At 46.8% G+C, this 27,703-nt stretch overlaps 1 protein-coding gene across 1 annotated transcript in view; it reads right to left on the bottom strand.

Annotated features, from left to right (window-relative positions):
- Window positions 1–27,703, bottom strand: part of npas3 (neuronal PAS domain protein 3) — a 1,397,016-nt gene that overhangs the window by 981,781 nt on the left and 387,532 nt on the right. Inside the window, exon 3 of the mRNA XM_078233737.1 lies at window positions 9,908–10,152. Coding sequence (XP_078089863.1) covers window positions 9,908–10,152 — 245 coding nt within the window. The remainder of the gene's footprint in view (window positions 1–9,907; window positions 10,153–27,703) is intronic.

Below are 27,703 nucleotides of genomic sequence, written 5' to 3'. Positions count from 1 at the left end.
TAACATGCTGTTCAAGGAAACTATCCCGACAGCATTCTAAGAACTCTTCCTCCATTCCACCCTTACCGACTTGAGTCTGCCAGTCAATGTGCATGTTGAAGTCCCCCATGATTATTGCCGTTCCGTTTTTACACGCATCCCTTATCTGCTTGTTTATAGCCCTCCCTACCTCAACATTATTATTTGGGGGCCTATATACCACACCTACTAGTGTCTTTCTCCCTCTACTATTCCTCATCTCTACCCATAATGATTCCACGTTTTGTTCCTCAGAGCCTATGTCATCCCTCAGTACTACCCTGATATTATCTCTTATTAATAGCGCGACCCCACCACCTTTTCCTTCCTGTCTATTCTTCCTAAACGCCTGATACCCCTGGATATTCATCTCCCAGTCCTGGTCACCTTTCAGCCACGTTTCTGTAATGGCCACTAGATCGTACCCACTTGTGCTGATTTGCACCATCAACTCATTCACCTTGTTCCGAATGCTTCGTGCATTCAGGCAAAGTGTCCTTATTCCAGCTTTTATCTGGACCCGCTTTGATGAGTCGCGAACACCCTCTCCCTCTACTCCCTTATCTAAATTACCGCCTTCATTCACTTGCACCCTCTCCTCTACCATTAATTTTGTAATTCCCCTTACCCCTGCATCCTCCCCCCCATCAATTAGTTCCTTGATCCTAGTCAACTCTTCTAGCTCCCCTCCCCCCAACCTATCTAGTTTAAATTCTCCCCAGTAGCCTTAGCCAACCTACCGGCCAGGATATTGGTCCCCGTGTGATTCAAGTTCCACCCGTTTTTTGTATACAGATCACCCCTGCCCCTAAAGAGGTCCCAATGGTCCAGGAACCTGAATCCCTGCCCCCTGCACCAGTCCCTCAGCCACACATTCATCCTCCACCTCACTCCATTCCTGCCCTCACCTTCCCGTGGCACAGGCAGTAATCCTGAGATTACTACCTTTGCTTTCCTCTTTCTCAGCTGTCTCCCTAATTCCCTGTACTCCCTTTTCATGACCCCTTCTCCCTTCCTACCCACATCAGCGGTACCAATATGTACCGCTACCTCAGGCTCCTCTCCCTCCCACCTCAGGATTTCCGGGACGCGACTAGCGACATCCTGGATCCCGGCCCCAGGGAGGCAGACCACCATGCGAGAATCCCGCCTACCTACGCAGAAACGCCTGTCTGTCCCCTTCACCATCGAGTCCCCGATTAATACCGCCTTCCTCCTCTTTTCCTTAGCCCTCTGAGTTACAGGGCTGGACTCCACTGCGGAGACACGGCCACTGCTGCTTCCCCCAGGCGGGCTGTCCCCCCCAGCAGTACTCAAGCAGGAGTACTTGTTGTGCAGGGGCAAATCCACCGGGGTGCTCTCAACCACCCTAGCCTTACCGTTCCTGGCCGTTACCCACTTGGCCTCTTCCCGTGGCCCTGGTGTGACCACCTGATGATAGCTCTTGTCTATCACCTCCTCATTCTCCCTCATCAGCCTAAGATCCTCGAGCTGTAGTTCCAGCTCCCTAACACGGTCTCTCAGGAACCGCAGCTCGACACACCCCTCACAGATGTGGATGTCCGGGAGGCCAGATGCCTCCAGGACCTCCCACATCCTACACTGGGAACAACACATTGGTTTCACACTCATACTGGACACTTAAAGTGAAAAGTTAATAAGAGTGTAAGGAAACAAAAACTCACCCCTGCTCGTCCAAGCCCTGTGAGCCAAAGCCCTGACAGCTCACTCAACTTCCCACTCACTCTGCTGCCTGCTACGATGCTGCCCGCTGTATACTTTGGTGCACTTTTAAACCCTCCAAAAACTTCCCCTGGCCACTCCTGGCCTGACTTCCGGTTTTGAAAAAAACCTCCGATTTTAAACCCAAAATTAACTGAAAAAATAAATAATTAATTACAGTCAGAAGACCCACTCTCTTACCCTCAGCCTGCTCCTGGGAACAATGAAGCTGAACCTCCAAGGTAAGCCCTTTTTAAACCCTCCAAAAACTTCCCCTGGCCACTCCTGGCCTGACTTCCAGTTTTGAAAAAAACCTCCGATTTTAAACCCAAAATTAACTGAAAAAATAAATAATTAATTACAGTCAGAAGACCCACTCTCTTACCCTCAGCCTGCTCCTGGGAACAATGAAGCTGAACCTCCAAGGTAAGCCCTTTTTAAACCCTCCAAAAACTTCCCCTGGCCACTCCTGGCCTGACTTCCGGTTTTGAAAAAAACCTCCGATTTTAAACCCAAAATTAACTGAAAAAATAAATAATTAATTACAGTCAGAAGACCCACTCTCTTACCCTCAGCCTGCTCCTGGGAACAAGATGGTTCACTCGCTAGGGGTTTGTGTCTGTGGGTTCCATCCACCCACCCCCAGCCCCCCTCAAAAAATTCCTTCTATATCCTGCAACATTGTCACACAGAGTGGTGGGCCTGGGTACTCTGTGTTAGCAAGTGTTTTGGCAGGCACGAGGATGACGATGCCTTGCTAAGCACCATTATGATGATGCCCTGGTGCAAAGTAGTCTGACTCCTACCTGAGCTCTGCATGCACATTGGCACGTGGGCCCAACATCTGTGTAGTGGGTAATGGGTCTGAAACCCCCATGCAGGGCAGTGGGGTGGGTATCACCCATTGGGTCTGGGGAACCAATGCCTTCCTTTTCTCAGTGAAACAGCATTGAGGGGCCTCCCCAACTGACATAAGAGCAGAATTAGGCCATTCGGCCCATCGAGTCTGCTCCACCATTCAATCATGGCTGATATTTTTCTCATCCCCATTCTCCTGCCTTTTCCCCATAACCCCTGACCTCCTTATTAATCCCGAACCTATTTATCTCTGTCTTAAAGATACTCAATGAGGGCTGGCCTCCAAAGCCTTCTGCGGCAAAGAGTTCCACAGATTCACCACTCTCCTCTGGCTGAAGAAATTCCTCCTCATCTCTGTTTTAAAGGATCGTCTCTTTAGCCTGAGGTTGTGCCTCTGGTTCTAATTTTTCTTACTAGTGGAAACATCCTCTCCACATCCACTCTATCCAGGCCTCACAGTATACTGTAAGTTTCAATTAGATCCCCCCTCATCCTTCTAAACTCCATTGAGTACAGACCCAGAGTCCTCAACCGTTCCTCATACAACAAGCTCTTCATTCCAGGGATCATTCTTGTGAGCCTCTTCTGGACCCTTTCCAAGGCCAGCACATCCTTCCTTAGGTATGGGGCCCAAAACCGCTCACAATACTCCAACTGAGGTCTGACCAGAGCCTTTTACAGCCTCAGAAGTACATCCCTGCTCTTGTATTCTTGCCCTCTCGACATGAATGCTAACATTGCATTTGCCTTCCTAACTGCCGACTGAACCTGCAAGTTAACCTTCAGAGAATCTTGAACAATGACTCCCAAGTCCCTTTGTGTTTCTGATTTCCTAAGCATTTTCCCATTTAGAAAATAGTCTGTGCCTCCATTCCTCCTTCCAAAGTGCATAACCTCACACTTCTCCACATTGCATTCCAACATCAACATGAAGCATCTCTCCGACGATCATCAATGGAAGAGGATTCATAATCGAGACAAATTAGTCACAGGTGGGTGGTGAAAAAACATTTATTTACAATAAAGGTGGTTAAATAAGACATTCTAGCATAAAACCTTTGTGAACAGAAAACGTTAAGGTGCTTAAATATCTTTCTAACTAGTGCAGCCCTTCACCCGTGCCATCTCAGTGCAACCACAACTTCCAAACCTTATGTGGCCTATCACTATGTCTCAGTGACTCCCCAGAATGTACATCAGAGGTGGAGGGGGCCAGCTGCCTACCATGCCCCGTGGCCTGTGATGCGCATGGCGGGCGTCCTCTGGAGGCCCTGGACCTTGAGGGCCCTAGCCTTCTTCCAGGTGTCTGGGATGTTTCCATGACACCCTCTTCATCCTGCTGCCCCTGCAATCCCCCCTGTCAGGAAGGGGGGAGTCAGAAGGTGTAGCCACAGCCACAGTCTGGCTGGAAGGCCCTGGCATGGGCTCTCGCCTTTCATCCTTCCTTGGGGTTCCTGTGGGCCCTTGGGTCACTCCATGGGACAGCAGTGCTTCTGCAGTGAGCTCCAAAAGCTCCAGCGTCACCTGGCACTGCCAGTCCTGGGGGACGACCTGAGTTCTACCCATGGTGGCTGAGCCCTCTGCGATGGCCACTTGAGTCGGGGGCCACCTCTCAATGGCCGCAGCAAGTGCCCTCTGAGACCAGGCCGCGCTCTGCAAGCCCTCAGCCATGACCCTCTGAGATTGGGCCATGTTCTCAAGGGCTGCAGCCCGCTGTGTCTAAGCGCTGTCCCGCTGGGTCTCCTGCAAGCTCTTCAGCCTCTCAGCCATGGGCCGCAGAATCTCAAGAAGCCTGTTCAGTCCCTCAGCTGTGCCTGCTGTAACTCGGGCCATCGCTTGGAGCCTGCCTCTCATGGTGAGGATTCCCTGCCTCAGGCTTTCCACTGCAAACGCCACCCTTGCAGTGTTGGCCTGGGAAGCATGCAAGACAGGCAATAGCTGATCCACCTGAAAGCTTTGGGACTCCTCCCAACAGCCTCACAGTCAGTCCAGTGTGGCCGTCAACCCCTCCTGCATTCCCTGACTCTGTTGCTGCATCTCCAGCAGCCGAGGGAGAAGTGATCTCAGAGGACCAGCATGTAGCCTGGGGCCAGCTGAGTCCTCACCTTCGGCAGGCCCCCATGTGCCAGAGGCCTCGTACGTTCCCTCCTCCACCCGATCTACATCAGCAAATGTGTCGTGTTCACCAGAGAGTGACCCAGAAGCCTCAACACTAACTGGACCCACCGATATGTCAGTATTTGGGATGGTGAGTTGTGAGGTGGAAGCTGACGCCAAACGGTGCCACCCTCAGAGGTCTCTTCACCCATATCCTCCGAGGACTCGTCCGAGCTGTCTGGACCAGGATGGGCGGGAGCTGCAGCAGGGGCCTGTTGTCCAGAGGCCCCGGGGTGTCCGGATCTGTCCCTGCAACGCAGGACACAAGGTTAAGTGCAAGGCGGGAGAGGAATCCGGGATGCCAAACACATGATTCATATGTCTCCATTGAACATAGAACAAAGAACCAACAAAATTACATCACAGGAACAGGCCCTTCGGACTTCCAAGCCTGTGACGACCAGGCTGCCAATCTGATATGTAACCCCTTACTCTTGCGGGGACCAGATGCCTCTATTCCCGTCCCATAGGCATAGCTGTAGAGATGCCTCTTAAAGGTCACTATCATATCTGCATCCACGACCTCCCCCAGCAGCGAGTTCCAGGCACCCACTACCCTCTCTGTGCAAAAAAACATGCCTTGTACATCTCCTTTTAAACGTTGCCCCTCGCACACGAAACTTGTGCCCCCGAGAAGTTGTCTCAAAGTGACTGAAGGAATGACTGATGCTCACGTCTTGATGGCAGCCCGATCATGCTGTCGCTGACAGCCCACATCTCCCCTTCCCTTGAGAGCTCCAGCGTCCACTCCTCAAAGGGGGTGAGGACCCGAAGGTCTGGCTCACCATCCCCTGTCTTCGCCCTCTCACGGGTGTTGTGGTTGGTCTTCTCCTGTGGAGACAGAAGGAGCCATGAAAATGGTGGCGTGATTCCTGCAGAGTATCAGGTGGTGGCCCTTAAAGGAAAGGAAAGTGCTTGGGGGTCAGGAGCTGGAAGCATGCAGGGTGCTGGGATTGGGAGGATCTGGGGGAGATCTCGGGGACGATGCAAGATGGGGTTCAGCACTCACCCTTGCCGAACGTATGAGGTCATTGACCTTTTTCCGGCACTATTTCCCGGTTTGGGGGGCTAGTGCCCTGGCACTGACCGAGGTGGTGACCTCCTCCCAGGCCGCATTTCCATCAGCCCCCCTTGGTCTGCGTCCTTCTGAGGGGGAAGAGGATGTCCCGCCTCGCCTCTGCTGCATCCAGTAGCCTTCCCGGTCGCCCTCAGAAAATCGGGGGGTCTGGTCGTGTGTACATTTTGTGCAGGAATGCCTGCCTGCCTGTCCATCCTTGAGTTTTTATGGAGCTGCCCCTTGTTAGGGCAGATCAGCTGCAGGCAGTTTGGCAGAGCATTCCAGCAAGTTCCATGCAGTTTGCTTGTTAGCAAAGCTTGTTAGGGGAAGGCAAGTGAGCACTTGCAGGTGTGCTGATGGGGAGGGGGCCGGGTGATCGATGAGTGCCTCAATGAATGGGGACAGAGGAGAGAGAGGGAGGTGTCACACAGCTATCGAGTCCGGAGGAGATGGGGGCCTTGTGCGGGAGGGTCCAGGGTGGGAGTGGGGGAGAATCACCTTGCATGATATCTGTAGGGTGGAGGGAGGAGGGTGGATCTCTCTGCCTGTGATGAGTGAGATGGAAGTGGGGGGGTCTGCTGCCACTCTGTCTGAGATGAGTGAGGGGGAAGGGGGATCCGCTGCCACTCTGCCTGAGATCGTTGGGGACAAGGGGGAGAAGGGGCCACGATCGGTCTGGGTGATGGGGCTGGGGGTGCGGGGATAAGGGGCTCAGTAATGTTATGGGGGTAGAACAAAGAACAAAGAAAATTACAGCACAGGAATAGCACCCTCTGTGAAAAGACTTGCTTCATACATCTCCTTTAAACCTTGCCCCTCGCACCTTAAACCTATACCCCCTAGCAATTGACTCTTCCACCCTGGGAAAAAGCTTCTGACTATCCACTCTGTCCATGCCCCTCATAATCAGGTCACCCCTCAACCTCCGTCGTTCCAGTGAGAACAAACCAAGTTTCTCCAACCTGTCCTCATAGCTAATGCCCTCCATACTAGGCAACATCCTGGTAAATCTTTTCTGTACCCTCTCCAAAGCCTCCACATCCTTCTAGAACATAGAACCTTACAGCGCAGTACAGGCCCTTCAGCTCTCGATGTTGCGCCGATCTGTGAAACCAATCTAAAGCCCATCTAACCTACACTATTCCAATATCATTCACATGTTTATCCAATGACCATTTAAATGCCCTTAATGTTGGCGAGTCCACTACTGTTGCAGGCAGGGCATTCCACGCCCTTATTACTCTCTGAGTGAAGAACTTACCTCTGACATCTGTCCTATATCTATCACCCCTCAATTTAAAGCTAGTAGTGTGGCGACCAGAATTGAAAATTATATTCCAAGTGCGGCCTAACTAAGGGTCTATAAAGCTGCAACATGACTTGCCAATTTTTAAACTTAATGCCCCGGCCGATGAAGGAAAGCATGCCGTATGCCTTCTTGACTACCTTCTCCACCTGCATTGCCACTTTCAGTGACTTATGTAACTGTACACCCAAATCCCTTTGCCTATCAATACTCTCAAGGGTTCTGCCATTTACTGTATATTTCCTATCTTTATTAGACCTTCCAAAATGCATTACCTCACATTTGTCCGGATTAAGCTCCATCTGCCATCTCTCCGCCAAAGCCTCCAACCTATCTATATCCTGCTGTATCCTCTGATGCTCCTCATCGCTATCCGCAAATCCACCAACCTTTGTGTCGTCTGCAAACTTACTAATCAAACCAGCTACATTTTCCTCCAAATCATTTATATATATATATATTACGAAGGTCCCAGCACTGATCCCTGAGGAACGCCACTTGTCATAGCCCTCCATTCAGAAACACACCGTTCCACTGCTACCCTCTGTCTTCTATGACCGAGCCAGTTCTGTATCCATCTTGCCAACTCACCTCTGATCCCATGCGACTTCACCTTCTGCACCAGTGGGGTGGGGCAAGGTCTGTGGGGGCCCGGGCCCGGCGCAATGTGGTAGGAGGGCAGCATTCTATCATTTTTTTTGTGAGCATGTGCAGTTGGAGATGCCGATCAGAGCAGCAGTGTTTTGGGTGCGATAAGCCCCACCCACAGGTTTGTGCAGCGCGATTCAGAATCGCTGAGTTTTTTCAGGCAGAGGGGGCACCTCAGAACAGGTCTAAAAGTTGGATCTGAAATACTCCTAGATTCAAGTCCGCCCAGCACTTAGAATCAAAATGGTAAATTCAGGCCCAAAGTGTTTTGATTTGTTTCCCTTTTGATAAGCCGTGGCATATTTCCCAACCCCTCAGTTTTGGTGCGATCCAATTTTCAATCATGCAGCTAACTCAAGATAGGATGATCTCAAATGGTTAGTTTATTTGCACATACTTAAAATGCAAAAAGAGCCTTTGTAACATCTTCCTGACCTTCAGATAGTAAAGCGAGGGACAGAGAAAAGAGTAATTTACAATCCAGGGACCACAGAGGAAATAAGAATTGTTTCATGTGGGTTCCAGAGTCTGGAATCAATGCCCAATGAGGCATTTCTTCACGGAGGTTGGTTGGCTAAAAACTGATGCTGTATTATTAACTTTGCCGGTGCTGTTGACTTCAATCGATGAGATAGTCTTGTAGGCAATTGTACAGAATTTCCAGCAGAAGCAGTGCAGTTGGGACCTTTTCTGCGGGGCTTACAGTAAGATCGTAAGCAGCAGTCTTAGCTTTTTCAATTCAGCAAGGCAATATTACTGGTTCCACAGACCAAAATGTCATGTCACATGGCTTCCATCTTTCCACACTGTCTTTGACAATGGATATGTACCTGGGAAGATTGCGAGGTCCTTTGACTTAAAGATAAGCAGATAACTGTTGGCCAGCATGGGTTATAAAATTGAGATCGCCTTTATATATCTCTCTTTGAATTTGACCTGTGGAGGGGGTCGTTAATGGTTTCCTAGGGATAACAATGTGCTAGTTTCCCTGATACTGCCAAGCAGCTCCTTTTGTTCAGAGACAGACATTGGGTGGAGTTTTCCATCCCCATCCGCCACTGGGATCATTAAGTCTTGCCAAACGTCAATCGACATCTGTCTGGACCACCTAATTTCCCATGGCGGGTCCCACCATGATGGGGCTGGAAAAGCACGGCCATAGATTGAGCTATAAGGATCTTTGTTCAGTTTTTAAAATTTTAGAAATAGCCATGCGGACATCTATACATATTCTATAAAAATAGACAGTGAGGTATTAGTCCCTCACAACATTAACTTCCAAAAATACCGTGCTCAACAGTTTATACATCTTGATATAATAAAATCTATAAACCTCAAAATTTGTAACTGGAAATTTTACAGAAATACAGAGGTAAGTAACTCAAACTAATCCATCTCTTATTTCTAACCATCAGTAATGAAACCATAATTACAGGTGTTGTTGGTCACAGGTACTCTGTCTTTGAGATTCGACAGGCAAAATTATTAACAATGATTATCTCTTTGCTGAAATAAAAGCAATAACAATTCAACTTCCATTTTGTTTTAAATATATTTGGGAAAGCAAAAATTCTCAAACATTTACAGCACAAGGGGTTGCACCACCACGAAGTCTCACTGCACCAGGTTAAAGTCCTACTTGGAGTCACAAGAAAGCTTGTGATTCCAAATAAACCCGTTGGACTTTAACCTGGTGTTGTGAGACTTCTTACTGTGCTCACTCCAATCCAACGCTGGCATCTCCACCTCATGACCATGAATTAATACTGATATAGACTATACAGTGGAAATTTCTGCAAAAATGATCATACTCAGAATGTACCAATCTGGTTGGAAGCTCCTAGCTATTTGGCGGTAATAATGTGCAGTTGAAGCCAAAGCTTTTGATAAAGGCTGAGACCTTGAAGTAAAACTGATGACCACAGGAGAAGTAAAAGTAAAGAAAAATTACCCTTATACAGCTGCTCCACGATGTCTACATTGTGAAAGGGAAAGACTACAATCATCTTTGTTTAAGGTACCAGGAATACACAAATTAGCTATTCTAAATGCTTTTAGATGCTCAGGTATGGGTCACCATAATTGCAGTTGAAGCACAGTAATAGTAGGTCTACTATACTAATCTGAACTAATTTCCTTACCTTTCACAGATGTGTTAGGTGGGGGTCCCTCCATCCTCAAATTCCAGGGCGGGTCACCTAGGTTTGCAAAGTCCCTCATTTTCAGATAACTAATGGTGAGGCGAATTATTGATGCTTTATCTAATTGACTTGTGATGGCTGCTGGGAGAGGCAGCAGTTTTGCCAATTCGTAGAACTCAAAGTTTTCCTTTCCTCTGCGTGAACGAGCAGCATCTCGAGATTTCTCCTTTCGCAAGGCTTGTAAACTAAGAGAAGAAAACAAAATTCAGTGCAGCAGAAGTAAAAATTTAAAATGTAACAGTTCGGAAATTGCTATAAGTGTCGGTGTTTGTGATCTAAATGTAAATAAAAACAATTTTGTCAGAACATAGATTCCCTGTTTTTGTGTTACTGAGGACTGTTGTCTGAATCTAGTTTATATCAAAAAGAATTTCTAGAAAAGAAAATTCTTTTCTGATGAAATGACATAAAATATGGCTTAATGGGATGTGGTTTTGCACTCACAACACCAGTTCCAGCAGCTTACTAATCTCACTGAAGACTATTAGGTTCCAAATTTGACCTTTGCCACAGGAAAATAGAATGAACTAGCTCTCTACAATATTTTCAGTTCGCTTTGGAAAGATTAGTTCAGGATCGTACCCATTCTCTGGACAAATCGGTGTGTATGGTATGGAGGAATTAAAGAACGTTCCATCACATTAGAAGGAGAATTCCTTGAAGAAATGCTTCAATTAAATGGACATTCAAATGTAGATGCACAGCAGGAAGAAGTTCTTAGTAGTTGTGGTGGAATAATTTATACATTTATAAAGCAAATGTTAATAAATTGACTACACCTCATTCCCAAATGAAATCTGCTTCTTTGTTATAAAGTTTTTCACCATAATAAGAGTTGATTCAACGATCACATCTTGACTGCAATCAAAACCAAAAAAAAAAGCCCTCAAAGTTATCCTAATGTGGGCAGCATGGTGGCACAGTGGTTAGCACCGTTTCCTCACAGCACCAGGTAGCCGGGTTCAATTCCAGCCTTGGGTGACAGTCTCTGTGGAGTTTGCACATTCTCCTCATGTCTGTGTGGGTTTCCTCCAGGTGATCCAGTTTCCTCCCACAGTCCAAAGATGTGCAGGTTAGGTGAATTGGTCATGGTAAATTATCATTTAGTGGCCTAGAATGTGTAGACTAGGTGGATTAGCCATGGTAAATATGAGGGGTTATGGTGGATCTGGGTATCTTTACTGTGTAACTTACTTAATTGAAGTTTAAAATAAATATCATCATTTTACTGGATACACATGCAAGCTTGAATACTAATGATTATAAGTTATAAAAAGGAGCCTCGAACATGCACGTTGTCATTCTCATAATAGCTCATACTATTTTGCAAGTAGGAAACATTTGAAATACAATTTTTAAGAAAATTGAACACAGTTTTCACAAGAGAAGAATGAATCAGATATGTCTCAAAGTATTCATTTGCTAAATTTGCTTCTTTAATCTGATGTCAAATTGTTTTAGATTTGCACCAATTATGTGAACACCACATGGAACGGTGGATAATTTTGTAAGTCACAACAATGAAGTTGTGCTACTGTTGTTCTGGTCCTTACAGACACTGATAACTTTTTAAAAGATATGTGAATTTCCAGGCACTGACTGGAAGAGTCATACAACAAAATTTCAAGTTTTAAGACTTTTACTGTAAATAAACAAGCTAAGATCAACAGTGTCCAAACACTATTCAGAAGGCAACATAAACTATAAACTACAGAAAAGATTTGCCGATTAACGTTTAAAATGACTGAAAACCCCCCTCCATTGTTATACTTTACTTTGTCCCTTAAGTGGCATTTCATTCTCTGGGAACAAGTCCAAAGCTATTCTCAACTCCGGAGGTCTTATCCCCTTTTTTCTTTTTCAGCCAGGTAACTTCTAATCCCAGACTTGACTTCCACAGTGAGGATCATTTAAATCATCATGAACTTTATCTCTTCAATCCGAGTGCATGAAGACAGGTTCCCCGTCCAATTCAGGGCTGTAGGTGGATTCCCAAAGTTTGGTGGGGGAGGGGGGGGGAAGGTATCTGAGGTCTTCCAACTTGAGAGGGGCAGCAGGCTGAAGTAGAAAGTAAGCAACTGAGGGGGCACTTTAGCATGGAGTTTGCCAAGTTTTAAAAAGAATGTAAACGAAAAATCAGATTCAGCATCCAGGCCACCACTGTTGGGGGTGAATCCAATATAAAGAACAAAGAACAATACTGCACAGAAACAGGCCCTTCGGCCCTCCATGCCTGCGCCGCTCATGTGCCCAACTAGACCATTTGTTCGTATCCCTCTATTCCCAGTCTGTTCATGTGGCTATCTAGATAAGTCTTTAACGATCCCAGCGTGTCCGCCTCAATCACCTTGCTTGGCAGTGCATTCCAGGCCCCCACCACCCTCTGTGTAAAATACATCCTCCTGACATCTGTGTTGAACCTTGCCCCCCCTCACCTTGAACCTGTGACCCCCTTGTGTTCGTCACCTCCGACCTGGGAAAAAGCTTCCCACTGTTCACCCTATCTATGCCCTTCATAATTTTATACACCTCTGTTAGGTCGCCCCTCATCCTCCGTCTTTCCAGGGAGAACATCCCCAGTTTACCCAATCTCTCCTCATAGCTAAGACCCTCCATACCAGGCAACATCCTGGTAAACCTTTTCTGTACTCTCTCCAAAGCCTCCATGTCCTTCTGGTAGTGCGGCGACCAGAACTGAATGCAGTATTCCAAATGTGGCCTAACCAACGTTCTATGCCGCAACATCAAATGCCAACTTTTATATTCTGTGCCCCGTCCAATAAAGGCAAACATGCCATATGCCTTCTTCACCACCCTCTCCACCTGTGCTGCCACCTTTAAGGATCTGTGGAGTTGTACACCCAGGTCCCTCTGCGTGTCTATACTCCTGATGGTTCTGCCATTTATTGTATAGCTCCCCCTTACATTAGATCTACCGAAATGTATCACTTCGCATTTAACTGGATTAAATTCCATCTGCCATTTCTCTGCCCAATGTTCCAGCCTATCTATATCCTGCTGTATTCTCTGACAATGTTCATCACTATCAGCAACTCCAGCAATCTTTGTGTCGTCCGCAAACTTACTAATCACACCAGCTCCATCTTCCTCCAAATCATTTATATATATCACAAACAGCAGAGGTCCCAGTACAGAGCCCTGCGGAACTCCACTAGTAAGGAGTCTAACAACACCAGGTTAAAGTCCAACAGGTTTATTTGGTAGCAAACGCCACTAGCTTTCGGAGCGCTGCTCCTTCGTGAGGTGAGTGGGAGATCTGCTCATGCACAGCAAACAGGGCATATAAAGACACAAACTCAACTTACAGAATAATGAACAATGATTGGAATGCGAGTCTTTACAGCTAATCAAGTCTTAAAGGTGCAGACAATGTGAGTGGGGGGAGCATTCGCACAGGTTAAAGAGATGTGTATTGTCTCCAGACAGGACAGCCAGTGAGACTTTGCATGTCCAGGCAAGTTGTGGGAGTTACAGATAGTGTGACATGAACCCAAGATCCCGGTTGAGGCTGTCCTCATATGTGCGGAACCTGGCTATCAGTCTCTGCTCAGTGACTCTGCGCTGTCGTGTGTTGTGAAGGCCGCCTTGGAGAATGCTTACCCGAATATCAGAGGCTGAATGCCAGTGACCGCTGAAGTGCTCCCCAACAGGAAGAGAACAGTCTTGCCTGGTGATTGTTGAGCGGTGTTCATTCATCCGTTGTTGTAGCATCTGCATAGTTTCCCCAATGTACCATGCCTCGGGACATTCTTTCCTGCAGCGTATCAGGTAGACAACGTTGGCCGAGTTGCAAGAGTATGTACCGTGTACCTGGTGGAGGGTGTTCTCACGTGAGATGATGGTATCCGTGTCAATGATCCGGCACGTCTTGCAGCGGTTGCTGTGGCAGGGTTGTGTGGTGTCGTGGTCACTGTTCTCCTGAAGGCTGGGTAGTTTGCTGCGGACAATGGTCTGTTTGAGGTTGTGCGGTTGTTTGAAGGCAAGAAGTGGGGGTGTGGGGATGGCCTGGGCGAGATGTTCGTCTTCATCATTGACATGTTGAAGGCTCCGGAGGAAATGTCGTAGCTTCTCCGCTCTGGGGAAGTATTGGACGACGAAGGGTACTCTGTCCACCGTGTCCCGTGTTTGTCTTCTGAGGAGGTCGGTGCGGTTTTTCGCTGTGGCGCGTCGGAACTGTCGATCGATGAGTCTAGCGCCATATCCTGTTCTTATGAGGGCATCTTTCAGCGTCTGGAGGTGTCTGTTGCGATCCTCCTCATCCGAGCAGATCCTGTGTATACGGAGGGCTTGTCCGTAGGGGATGGCTTCTTTAACGTGTTTAGTCTACCTGTGTCTATCTGATATGCTGCAGGAAAGGATTTCCCGGGGCATAGTACATTGGGGAAACCATGCAGACGTTACGACAACGGATGAATGAACACCGCTCGACAATCACCAGGCAAGACTGTTCTCTTCCTGTTGGGGAGCACTTCAGCGATCACGGGCATTCGGCCTCTGATCTTCGGGTAAGCATTCTCCAAGGCGGCCTTCACAACACATGACAGCGCAGAGTCACTGAGCAGAGACTGATAGCCAGGTTCCACACACATGAGGACAGCCTCAACCGGGATCTTGGGTTCATGTCACACTATCTGTAACTCCCACAACTTGCCTGGACTTGCAAAGTCTCACTGGCTGTCTTGTCTGGAGACAATACACATCTCTTTAACCTGTGCTAATGCTCTCTCCACTCACATTGTCTGTACCCTTAAGACTTGATTAGCTGTAAAGACTCGCATTCCAATCATCATTCATTATTCTGTAAATTGAGTTTGTGTCTTTATATGCCCTGTTTGCTGTGTATGAGCAGATCTCCCACTCACCTGACGAAGGAGCAGCGCTCCGAAAGCTAGTGGCGTTTGCTACCAAATAAACCTGTTGGACTTTAACCTGGTGTTGTTAGACTTTTTACCCCAGTCCAACGCCAGCATCTCCACATCAGAACTCCACTAGTCACAGACCTCCAACCGGAAAAAGACCCCTCCACTGCTACCCTCTGTCTTCTATGGCTAAGCCAGTTCTCCACCCATCTAGCTAGCTCACCTTTTATCCCATGAGATTTAACCTTTTGCACCAGCCTGCCATGAGGGACCTTGTCAAACGCTTTACTAAAATCCATATAGACGACATCCACGGCCCTTCCCTCGTCAATCGTTTTTGTCACCTCCTCAAAAAACTCAATCAAATTTGTGAGGCATGACCTCCCTCGTACAAAAGCATGCTGTCTATCGCTAATGAGATTATTCAGTTCTAAATGTGCATATATCCTATCTCTAAGAATCTTCTCCAACAATTTTCCTACCACGGACGTCAAGCTCACCGACCTATAATTACCCGGGTTATCCTTGCTAGCCTTCTTAAATAACGGGACCACATTTTCTATCCTCCAATCCTCTGGGACCTCACCTGTGTCCAGTGAAGAGACAAAGATTTCTGTTAGAGGCCCAGCAATTTCATCTCTTGCCTTCCTGAGGAGTCTAGGATAGATGCCATCCGGCCCTGGGGATTTGTCTGTCTTAATGTTTCCTAAAAAACCTAACACTTCCTCCCTTGTAATTGAGATTTTTTCTAACGGGTCAACACATCTCTCTGAGACACTACCAGTCAACATGTCCCTCTCCTTTGTGTAGGGCAACCTTTAGACTACTCCTGCACTCTGGCAACCAGGGTAGGCAGGGGGGGTTTGTCGGCCTCCCCGGATCAGTGGCCCACCAGCCTGCCACTGAGTGCCTGCCTCTGTAGTATCAGGAAAGTGCAGTCCAAATGGAAAATCCCAGTCAACCTCCTTTCAATGCCCTTTACAAAGTCCTGAAATCTGCCTAACTGGCCACCTGCTGTGTAGCATGGCCGCTGACTGAAAATATCTTGGCAAAAATGGCCAACATGGGGTTACGAAATCGAGAACAAAAACAAAAATGCTGGAAAATCTCAGCAAATCTGACAGTATCTGTAGGGAGAGAGAGAGACAGAACAGAGCTAATGGACACAATTCTCCCGAATTGGGACTAAATGCCCACACCATCGGGAAAATGGGAGTGTTCCCACTGGCGCTGGCAGTGTCTGTCAGGTGGGATTCTCCCATGTGATGGATGGAGATTTATGCATCTAGGGAATCATGCCAACCAGCCCAACTTTTCAGAAATTGGGGTGTTCTTTAAAAACCCAACCTTAGAACCTGCCCCCTCAGAGCCCCTCCCCTTCATGCCCCTGGCATGGTGATTTCAGGCAGCTCTCTGTTCAACATCTTCATACCTGCCTGTTATTTGTGAGGACTTTCAAATGGCCTGGTCACTTCATCTCCATGCCCCCTGGTCAACTGGCAGGCTTTTAAATCACAGCAGCACTCTCTTCTGCATCAGTGTTTCCCCTTTCCTGCAGGTGTGAGTAGACCCTTTGATGTCCTCTGACTGTCAGATTTCAATAGGAGTGAATTCCCATCTCCACAGTTGTTGACTCAGCCCCATTGTTTTAATATTGCATGTATTTCAAGTCACTGAGCCTTCATAAAAAGCTCAGAGTCTTTGAAATACCTTCCAACCCTTTGAAAACTTGGCCGATAATTTCCAATTAGCAGCGGAAAGACATGATAGAATCTTTTTGCGCACTCACCTGCGTTCAAAAAATGCAATCGAACTCCCGATGGGAGAAGCAGCCTTCAGCAATATGACCTTTGCAGATCCCAGCGCCCCCATGACAAGGCCCAACTGGGAATGCCATTGAGGCCTTACTGGGAAATTACAGTTTTGCATTGAAAACCGAGTAGAAGGATTTCCCATCTGTTATAAAAGTTATAGAATTGTACAGTGCAGAAGGAGGCCATTCAGCCCATCGAGTCTGCACCAACCACAATCCCACCCATGCCCTATTGCCATAACCCCATGCATTTACCCTAGAGGTAATTTAGCATTGCCAATCCGCACATCTTTGGACTGTGGGAGGAAACCAGAGCACCCGGAGGAAACCCACGCAGACACAGGTAAAATGTGCAAACTCCACACAGACAGTGACCCAAGCCTGGAATCAAACCCGGGTCCCTGGCACTGTGAGGCAGCAGTGCTAACCACTGTGCCACCGTGCCGCACTCCCCATGTTGTGTTATGTTGAAGCTTTCTTTTAAATCGTTTCTTTGTTGCTATTTCTTTTCAGTAGTTGATGCTATTATTATTGGCTCATTTAAAGTGTAATTTTTAATTTCATTTTTTATGATTTATTATTTAATATGTATAAATGAACACAGGTTTTGTTATCTGTTTTAAATCTGTGAAACCCATATTTAAATCTGCATTGTGTTATGTGTGGCATGCTTATAACTTTACGTGTGGCATGCTTATAACTTTACGTGTGGCATGCTTATAAGTGTTCGTATATTTCAATTTAGAACATGGAAACTGAAAATGTAATTGTGAAGAGAGGTCAGAACTTCTCGGACCATGATTTGGATACCTTACTGCATGAAGTTGAGGAAAGGAGAGTTCACATTTTAGGCTGTGGAAAATCTAAATGTGTTTATTATTAGTATTCTTCTGCCTTGCTTACTTCATTTATAATTATCCTCATATTTAACTGTTTTGATGTTTCAATAAAGCATTTGTATAATTTCATATTTAAATGTTTTGTTTTAATGTTTGAATAAAGCATTAGTAGAATTTTGTAAAGTTTAATAGAAAACATTTATTAACAAAATTAATGTTATAAATACAAAAGTTTGATACCATGTTAACATTTAACTTCGTAAGGACTCTAACATCGCCAGGTTAAAGTCCAACAGGTTTATTTGGTAGCAAACGCCACTAGCTTTCGGAGCGTTGTTCCTTCGTCAGGTGAGTGGGAGATCTGCTCATAAACAGCAAACAGGGCATATAAAGACACAAACTCAATTTACAGAATAATGAATAATGAATCATTATTCTGTAAATTGAGTTTGTGTCTTTATATGCCCTGTTTGCTGTTTATGAGCAGATCTCCCACTCACCTGACGAAGGAGCAGCGCTCCGAATGCTAGTGGCGTTTGCTACCAAATAAACCTGTTGGACTTTAACCTGGTGTTGTTAGACTCCTTACTGTGTTTACCCCAGTCCAATGCCGGCATCTCCACATCATAACATTTAACTTCAGCAGCTGCACTATGACATTTTGTTTAATTGCCTCATCTTTTCAAAGTTCGTACAAAATATATTTTTTCTCTAACTCAACAATCATTAAAATATTTTTATACATTAATACAACAATTCTGTTGTCTCTAAACAAGGAGGTAAGGCAGGGAAGGAGAGATATGAGGAGGGGTAAGAAGAGGAGGGGTAAGGAAGGAAGTGGGAAGGCGGGAGTGGGAGGGGGAAGGAGGAAAGTGGGAGGGAGAGTGGGATGGGGAGGGTTTGGACATAAAAATTGTACATTTTACAAATAGCCTGACTCTTCTATGCCCATGTCAAAGCCTCAAAAATAGCTTCAGTTAAAAAGCCAAGCAAAAAGCGTGATGTACCAGCATGACTCCAGATTTTCAATCTGCACTGGATTCTGCAATACCTATCAGATAGATAGTTCACATCAGCTTACATGAGACTTGCATATGTCACATTAAGGAAGATACTTTCCTAAAACATTTGAACTGGCCAAGATATATACTTCTCACTGTAAATGTAGGCTTGTAAGGATCAACACTGCATTAGGAAGAGTCTTAAAATTGGGATAAACATTGCTTAAAATACATAGCAAAATCCAAATGGACTTTAGCAGAAACGTATTCCAGACACATCCACCTTGTTATATATGAATGCACTTTTTACTGGAATTCGTATATCACAACAAAGTTGTAAATTTTTAAAAATCCTTCACTTTGTGTGCATTACATGTTAAACATCTTTTTGAAACATTTACTAAAACATTAACCCACCCAAAGAATGTCTGTTGCCCCTACTCGCGGCAGCTGTACCAAAAAAAAGTGCAATACACGCCTATCATCAGCGCAAATGACGGAAGTTAGAGAGAGACTGCAGAATCGGAACTTTCAACTTGGCACACTGTGGGCGCGCATGTCTGTGTGCATGTCTGTGTGCATGTCTGTGACTTACACACATGTGCAACATACAATCCACTTAAATCGGGATTTGGGCCAGAAGCTACGGGCCTTTGTTGCCATTTAATTTCAGCTCAGTCCTCATTTGATTAACAGCTTCATGGTTTCTACTCAGCATGCAGTCAGCTGTGTTTATTTACCATTCCCTTCACGCTTGAATGCATCTCAAATACCGCCATTGTTTGTAGCCGCATTGTTTACACAAAAAAAAGGAATTGAAAAGCACTCAGATCATTTGAAGTTGCCTGCAGCTGCTTGTGGTCACAGCTGAAGGCTTTTCAGGTGAAGCAGCGCTTCACGTGCATCTCCTTTAATCTGGACTATTACGTTCACTATTCCCAATGCGGTCTACTCTACAACGGAGACTAAACGCAGACAGGGTGATCGCTTTGCCTTCGGTTCTATCCGCAAGCAGAACCCAGACCTTCCGGTCGCCTGCCATTTCAACACACCATCCTGCTCTCATGTCCACAGATCGGTCCTTGGTCTATGGCAATGTTCCAGTGAAGCCCAACGCAAACTGGAAGAACAGCACTTCAACTTCCAAACAGGCACGTTACAACCTTCCGGACTTAACACTGAGTTCAACAACTTCAGATTGTGAACTCTCTCCTCCACTTTCACCCCATTTATATTTCTATCCATTTATTTTCATTCAGGTGGTCTTGAAAGTAGTGAGGGGTCACAGAAGGGCTCATTGGAGAGATACGTCATCAATGCTGAAATCGCTCTGTCCCAGAGGAGATGTAATTGTCTTGTCAGGTGTGCTAAAGCTCTTAATGCTGTTCAACTGTTAATTGATACTGGAATGAATGGCCTATCATGGGCTTCCGCTATCGGAGAACTGTCATTGTTGCTGCCTGATCAAATGTACTCTACAGAACCACTGTAAGTTGGAGTGAGCACTCAAGACATGGCCAGAGGGATGGCATTGTCTTGTCAACACCACTTGGTACAGATATTCTGCAGTCATACTGTTAGCCATGAGGACTCAGCAGATGAATGGATGGTGAACAATGCCATGCACATTATCCCATCCACTTGCCCTCTTGTCACCCATCTATCAGGATGCACCCACACTGTGATCCTTCATCAGGTCCCACACAGCTGCATATTATCAAGCTAAGGCATAACAGTGTGACTAAGAGGAAGGAAACCAGTCGGGCTGTCAGTGCTTGTGAGCAAGCATGCCACCTTGGAGTCACAAAGAAAAAGCCCTCGGAGACTTAAAACAATGCAAGGTGGAACAAGAGAGGGTGCCCCAAGAAACTTAAAACAGCACAAGGCAAAGTGAGAGACAATGCCCGCAGGGAGACTTAAAACTGCATTAAGAGGAATGAGAGTGTGCAACTCGAGAAGTGAGAGAGAGAGAGCACACCCACAGTGAAAAACAATACTGAGGAGCAGCGAGAGTGAGTGGCTCCATGGAGGCTTCAAATAGCATAAGGCGAAGTGAGAAAGAGAGGGGAGCAGCCCCAGAAAGGCTTAAAACAGAGCAAAGAGGAGTGTGAGAGAACAGTCCTGGGAGACTTAAAACAGGGTGAGCATTGCAGGGCATATAAAGACACAAACTCAATTTACAAAATAATGGTTGGAATGCGAGTCTTTACAGGTAATCAAGTCTTAAAGGTACAGACAATGTGAGTGAAGAGAGGGTTAAGCACAGGTTAAAGAGATGTGGATTGTCTCCAGCCAGGACAGCCAGTGAGATTTTGCAAGCCCAGGCAAGTCGTGGGGGTTGCAGATAGTGTGACATGAACCCAAGATCCCGGTTGAGGCCGTCCTCATGTGTGCGGAACTTGGCTAAAAGTTTCTGCTCAGCGACTCTGCGCTATCGTGTGTCGTGAAGGCTGCCTTGGAGAACGCTTACCCGAAGATCAGAGGCTGAATGCCCATGACCGCTGAAGTGTTCCCCAACAGGAAGAGAACACTCTTGCCTGGTGAGAGTATTCTCTTCCTGTGGGGGAACACTTCAGCGGTCACGGGCATTCGGCCTCTGATCTTCGGGTAAGCGTTGCGGCCTTCACGACACACGTCACTGAGCAGAGACTGATAGCCAAGTCCTGCACACGAGGATGGCCTCAACCGGGATCTTGGGTTCATGTCACATTATCTGCAACCCCCACGACTTGCCTGGGCTTGCAAAATCTCACGAACTGTCCTGGCTGGAGACAATTCACATCTCTTTAACCTGTGCTTAACCCTCTCGCCACTCACATTGTCTGTACCTTTAAGACTTGATTACCTGTAAAGACTCGCATTCCAACTATTATTTTGTAAATTGAGTTTGTGAACGGAACTCCCACTTACCTGACGAAGGAGCAGCGCTCCGAAAGCTAGTGGCTTTTGCTACCAAATAAACCTGTTGGACTTTAACCTGGTGTTGTAAGTACAGTTAAGACATGGTAAGGAAGTTTGGCTGCATGGAATGCGCATCTTGTAGCGTGTGGGAGTTTTGGACTCTTCCCATGATCAAGATGGCCACATATGCAAGAAGTGTCACGAGTTGCAGAAACTTCAGCTGCAGGCTTCAGGACTCGAGTGATGGCGGGAGTCAGTGTGGCACATCCGCTAGGCTGAAAACTATATGGATCGTATGTTTAGGGAAGTGGTCACACCGCAGGTTAAGAGCATGCAGACAGAATAGGAATCGGTAAACACCATACAGTCCAGGAGAACTAGGCAGGAGCCCCATACATCCCTCTCACTCACTAACTGGTTCTCTGTTTTGGACACAGGTGAGGGTGATAGTTCATCAGAGGAGTGCAGCCAGGGTCAAGACGATAGCATTGTGGATGGTTCAGGTGCACAGGAGGGAGAAAGAAGAATGGAATAGCAATAGTGGTGGGGGCTTCAATAGTTAGGCATTTCTGCAGCCGTAGATGTGACTCCAGGATGGTACGTTGCCTCCCTGGTGCTAGAGTCAAGGATATCACCAAGCAGCTGAAGGACATTCTTATGCGGGTGAACAGCCAGAGGTCAAACAAAGAGAACAAGGAAAATTACAGCACAGGAACAGGCCCTTTGGCCCTCCAAGTCTGCACCGACCATGCTGTCCGACTGAGCTACAACCCCCTACCCTGCCGGGGTACATATCCCTCTTTTCCCATCCTATTCATGTATTTGTCCAGACACCCCTTCGGTCGTGGTCCACATAGGTACCAATGGCAAAGATAGAAAGAGGGATGAGGTACTGAAAGCAGGATTAGAGAGCTAGGAAAGTGATGTGCCACATGCTAGTGAGTACAGAAATAGGAAGATAGAGCAAATGAAAGAGTTGCTGAGGCATGGTGCAGGAAGGAGGGCTTTAGATTTCTGAAGCATTGAGACAAGTTTTGGGGAAGATGAGACCCGTACCAGAAGGACAGGTTACATCTTAGCAAAACCGTCATCAATATCCTCACTGGGAGATTTGCTAATGTTCTTGGCAGGGGGATGGGAACCTGAGAAGGATTTCAGACATGACAGAAACGAAGCTGGTAATCATAGAATCCTAGAATCCTACAGTGCAGAAGGAGGCCACTCGGCCCATCAGGTCTGCACTAACCACAATCCCACCCAGGCGCTATCCCATAATCCCATGCATTTACCCTAGCTAGTCCCCCTGATACTAAGGGGCAATTTAGCATGGCCAATCCACCTAACCCGTACATCTTTGGGCTGTAGGAGGAAACCGGAGCACCCACAGGAAACCCACGCAGACACGGGGAGAACGTGTAAACTCCACACAGGCAGTGATCCAAGCCGGGAATCGAACCTGGGTCCCTGGCGCTGTGAGGCAGCAGTGCTAACCACTGTGCCACCGTATCATAATGGTTGGAAGAGAGCTAGCAAGCAAAGCTGGAAGACAACAGAAACGAATAAGATGAAAGTCAGTGTCAAATTGCTAAAAATGTTAAAAAGGCAAAATTAAAGGCACTCTATCAGAATACACACAACATTTGCAACAAGGTAAATGAATTAATGGCGTAAATACAAGTAAATGGCTCTGGCCTAATTGCCATTACAGAGATGTGGCTGCAGGGTGATGAGGGCTGGGAACTGAATATTCAAAGGTATTTGACATTCAGGGAGGAGAGGCAAAAAGGAAAGGAATGTGTAGAGGTGCTGCTAATGAAGGAGGAGGTCAGTACATTAGTGAAACAGAATCTTAGATCGGAAGATCAAGATGTAGAATCAGTTTGGTTGGTGCTAAGAAATAGCAGTGGGCAGCAAACATTGATGAGAGTGATATATAGGTCACCAAACAGTAGTGGTAATGTAGGGCACAATATAAATCAGGGGATTATAGAGGTGAGGATGAATTCCTGGAACATATATGAGATAGTGTTCCAGAACAATACGTTGAGGAACCAGCTAGGGCTTGGGCTATTACAGATCCAGTCTTATACCATGAGAAAGGACGAATGAATAATCTTATTGTAAAGGCGCCTTTAGGGGAGAGTGACCACAATGTGCTGGAATTTTACATTGAGGGGCGATTCTCTGGCTTCCCTTTCACGATGGGATGTGATGCACCATTCGCTGGTGGTGGGATCTTTTAGTAATGCTGCTGTCCATGGGATTTTTCACTGACTGCACCCCTCACCACTGGGAAACCTGTGCAGGGCATGCCATCGGCGGGATCAGAAATCCGGCCACTGTGAACAGCTGGAGAAATCTGGCTAATAAGTTTGAAAACAGTGTAGTTTAATCCAAAACTAGAGTCTTAAACCTAAACAAAGGAACCTATGAAGGGAAAGTTGGTGGTGCAGAATGGGAAACTACATTAAAAAGGTATGACAGACAATGGATTTCAGCAGAGGGGAACCAAGAAACTGATTACGTTTCTTAAGTTAAGAAAGGGAAAATAGAATATGAAAATAAACTCGGGAGAAACATAAACCAGGCCATAAAAGCTTCCATTGGTACATAAAAAGTAAAAGATTAGTAAAGGCAAATGTAGGCCCATTACAGACAGACACAGGAGAATTTATAATCATAGAATCATAGAAACCCTACAGTGCAGAATTTATAATAGACAATTTATAATAGAGAATTTATAATAGGCAATAAGAAAATGGCAGAGGAGCTAAGCAAATACTTTGTCTCTGTCTTCATGTGGGAAGGTACAAAAAACTTCCCAGAAATCAAGGGACCAGTGAGAAAGAGGCAGTGAAAGAAAATAGTATCAGTAAAACAAAAAGTACTGGAAAAATTAATGGGCCTGAAAGTAGATAAATCTCCTGGACCTGATTATCTACATCCCAGTGTACTGAAAGAGATGGATGTAGAGAAAGTGAATGCATTGGTGATCATCTTTCAAAATGCTCCCACAGATTGAAAGTTGGCAAATGTAACCTCACTGTTAAGGAAGGGAGAGAGAATATGACGAACCGCAGACCTGTTAGTCTGACATCAGCAGTGGGCAAAATGATAGAATCTATTATAAAGGATGCAACAACTGGACACTTGGAAAATAATAGTAGAATTAAGCAGAATCAACTTGGATTTATGAAAGCGAAGTCATGGGTCAGAACATCCGAGGAGTAGCAATCAATCGGACTGCCACTCTGCTCCTTTTTAACTAAACTGGGATGAGGCTGCACTTTTCTCGCCAGATCTGATTGCAGCTGGGTGAGGAAAGTGAAGTTCAGTCGGTTCCCGAGGCCTTCAGTCAAGTGTAGCAGTCAGGCAAAAGGAAGCCTTTTATACAGCATTATGGGGATCAGGAGGGTAGTTTGGTGTGTAAGGGGAGTTGGGCGGGGGGTGGGGGGGGGTGGAGGGTAGTTAGGGGATGGAATTCAGTCAGGAGATCCCATGGGGATGGGGATGTCAAGTTTATAGTTAACCGGGGGGCGGGGGGGTAGAAGTGGTTTTAATTTGTCTAACATTTCTGGAAAGACAGTCGGAACTATCCGAAGTATCCAATTTAAATCAGAGTTTCACATGGTTCCCGGGCAATTCCCATGCACTCCTTGACTTCCGGGGATCCCAACGTATCCCCCAAGTAGATCGAAAGTTACGGGTCCATGTTTGGCAAACAAGTTGAAATCTTTTGAGGCTGTAACTCACAAAATAGATAAGAGGGGAACCAGTGGATGTGGTATATTTGGATACTTTGAAGGCTTTCGATAAGGTTCCACACAAGAGGACTTCTACAGAAAGCCAAGGCATGAAATAATACTGGCAAGCAAGATCAGGTCAACCACAAGATGTTTTATCAATAAATGTAATCAATACATAAGAGTAAGAAAAGAGTAGGGTCTATAAAAGAACAAAAAGGTAACTTGTGTGAAGAGACAGAGGTGGTTCTTAATGAAGACTTTGGGCCCAATTTTACCATTGCGTCGCGCCCATTTTCAGGCGCGAAAACGTGGTAAAGTCGGGTGTGAGGCCATTAACGCGATCTGCGCCCGCATCCGCGCAGATTGCCACTTTACCAAAACCCGGGAATGGCGGCGATTCGATTCGCGCCCAAAACGGGCGCAACGACGAGTTAAATGCATTTGCATGCATTTAAATTGAATTAATGAACTGCCCGCCCAACTCTATCAGCATTTCTCCCTTTACCACCGCGTTTGCCGATCCGGAACCGCGCCATAATGGACCTGCTGAATAAAAGTCTGAATCGGGTGCTCCAGCCTCTGAAGAGCGCGTTCAGTGCTTCTAACAGCTCTCTGGCTCAGGTCAGTGGTGGGGGGGAGGAGGGAGGCGGGTCAGATCATTCTCTGGTTGGGGGGGGGGGGGGGGGGGGGGGGGTGGTGGGAGGGGAGTGAGGCCAGATCGTTGTCTGGTTGGGGGAGAGGAGGAGGAGGAGGCGGGTCAGATGTATCTCTGGCGGGGGGGGCGATCGTTGTCTGGTGGGGAGGGTGGAGGAGGCAGGTCAGATGTTCCTCTGGAGGGGGGGGGGGATAGTAAGGCCAGATCATTCTCTGGGGGAGGGGGGTAGTGAGACTAGATCGTTGTCTGGGGGGAGGGGGGAGAAGGGAGGCAGGTAAGATGTATCTCGGCGGGGGGCGGGGGGGTGGGGGGAGGCCCGATTGCTCACTGGTAGGGGTGGGGGGCAGATGGATCTCTGGTGGGGGGGGCAACTGGATCTCTGGTGGGGGGGTCAGGGGGGTCCACTGCCACTCTGCAGGTGATTGGTGGGGAGGGGAGGGCAGAGGTAGTGATCGGTCTGGGTAGTGGGGGGGGGTGGATAAGGGGGACAGTGATGTGTGTGGGTAGTGGGGGTGGGTGGATAAGGGGGACAGTGATGTGTGTGGGTAATGGGGGGTGGATAAGGGGGACAGCGATGTGTGTGGGTAGTGGGGGAGGGGTGGATAAGGGGGACAGTGATGTGTGTGGGTAGTGGAGGGGTTGGATAAGGGGGACAGTGATGTGTGTGGGTAGTGGGGGGGGTGGATGAGGGGGACAGTGATGTGTGTGAGAAGTGGAGGGGTTGGATAAGGGGGACAGTGATGTCTGTGGGATCCATCGCTCCCGCTTGTCGCTCCCGGGCCACTTTCTCCACTTTCTGCGGCTCGGGAGTGATCTGACATGGGCGTGCTTTTTCAAATTGTTTTCCAACTGCGCATGCGCAGTTCAGAGCTCCGATCGTTTCGGCCGCGCTAAGCCCCGCCCACAGCACGAATGGGACTGGAGATGGCTGAGTGCGAATGGGGGCGCCTGAAAGCAGATTTCTAAGTTGGATCTGCATTACGCCCAGATTCAGCACTTCGAATGAAAATGTTAAAATCGGGCCCTTTGTGTCCGAGTTCACAAGAGAAAGAGAATTGCAGACATTACACTTATGGAGGAGTTGTGTGACATGTTGGATGATATAAACATAGGCAGCGAGGAAGTATTAAGGAGATTAGCATCCTTGAAAGTGGATAAGATACCAGGGTCAGATGAAATGTACCCCAAGCTGTTAAAGAAAGCCAGCGAGGAAGTAGTGGATGATCTGACCATCATTTTCCAATCCTCACTGGATACAGAAGATTGGAGGACAGCTCACATTGTACCTTGGTTTAAAAAAGAAGCGAGGGATAGACCTGCCTCTGGCCTCCAACTGCTCGTAGTGACTGCTTCTCAGGTTTCTATGTGCCTGGGTGCCATTCTCATCTTCAATGCTCCTTAGCATGAATGGCTATGTGCCTTTCTCCAGACAAAGTTCTGTAGAGAACTCCACCAGGGTGCACAAGTCAATCGGGGTAGAAATATTTGCCCTGTGAGACCACGCGGCACACTCTTGGATTAAAGTAAGCTTACTGGAATTAATTTTGTGCCACTTTGAAGCATATTCCACAGGCATACTTCTCCAAAGCTCCCGGATATCCAATGAAATATGCCAAGTTTAGACCTGCTTTTACCAGGTCTACTTTGGGTTCCACACACCAAGGCTATAAAATCTGACTAGAGTGGAGACACCTGAAGAGTTAAATAGCCAGCTACATCTGTAAAACATGTATGTGTGAAACATTGCCCATTTCCACTCCCACAAAAATGGGAAGTGCCGAGTTTGAGGAAAGGACCTATGATGTTCAGGCAGTTCCAGTATTTTCACTACAACGTTCCACTATTTTCACATACAAGTTCCTCAGCACACACTCATTTTCCTCTACCTCCCCAGCCCCTCT

This window comes from Mustelus asterias, chromosome 18 (assembly GCF_964213995.1).
Source record: "Mustelus asterias chromosome 18, sMusAst1.hap1.1, whole genome shotgun sequence".
Classification (NCBI taxonomy): Eukaryota; Metazoa; Chordata; class Chondrichthyes; order Carcharhiniformes; family Triakidae; genus Mustelus; species Mustelus asterias.
The sequence above is the reverse complement of the archived record's forward strand: the minus strand, read 5'-3'. Positions and strand labels throughout refer to the sequence as shown.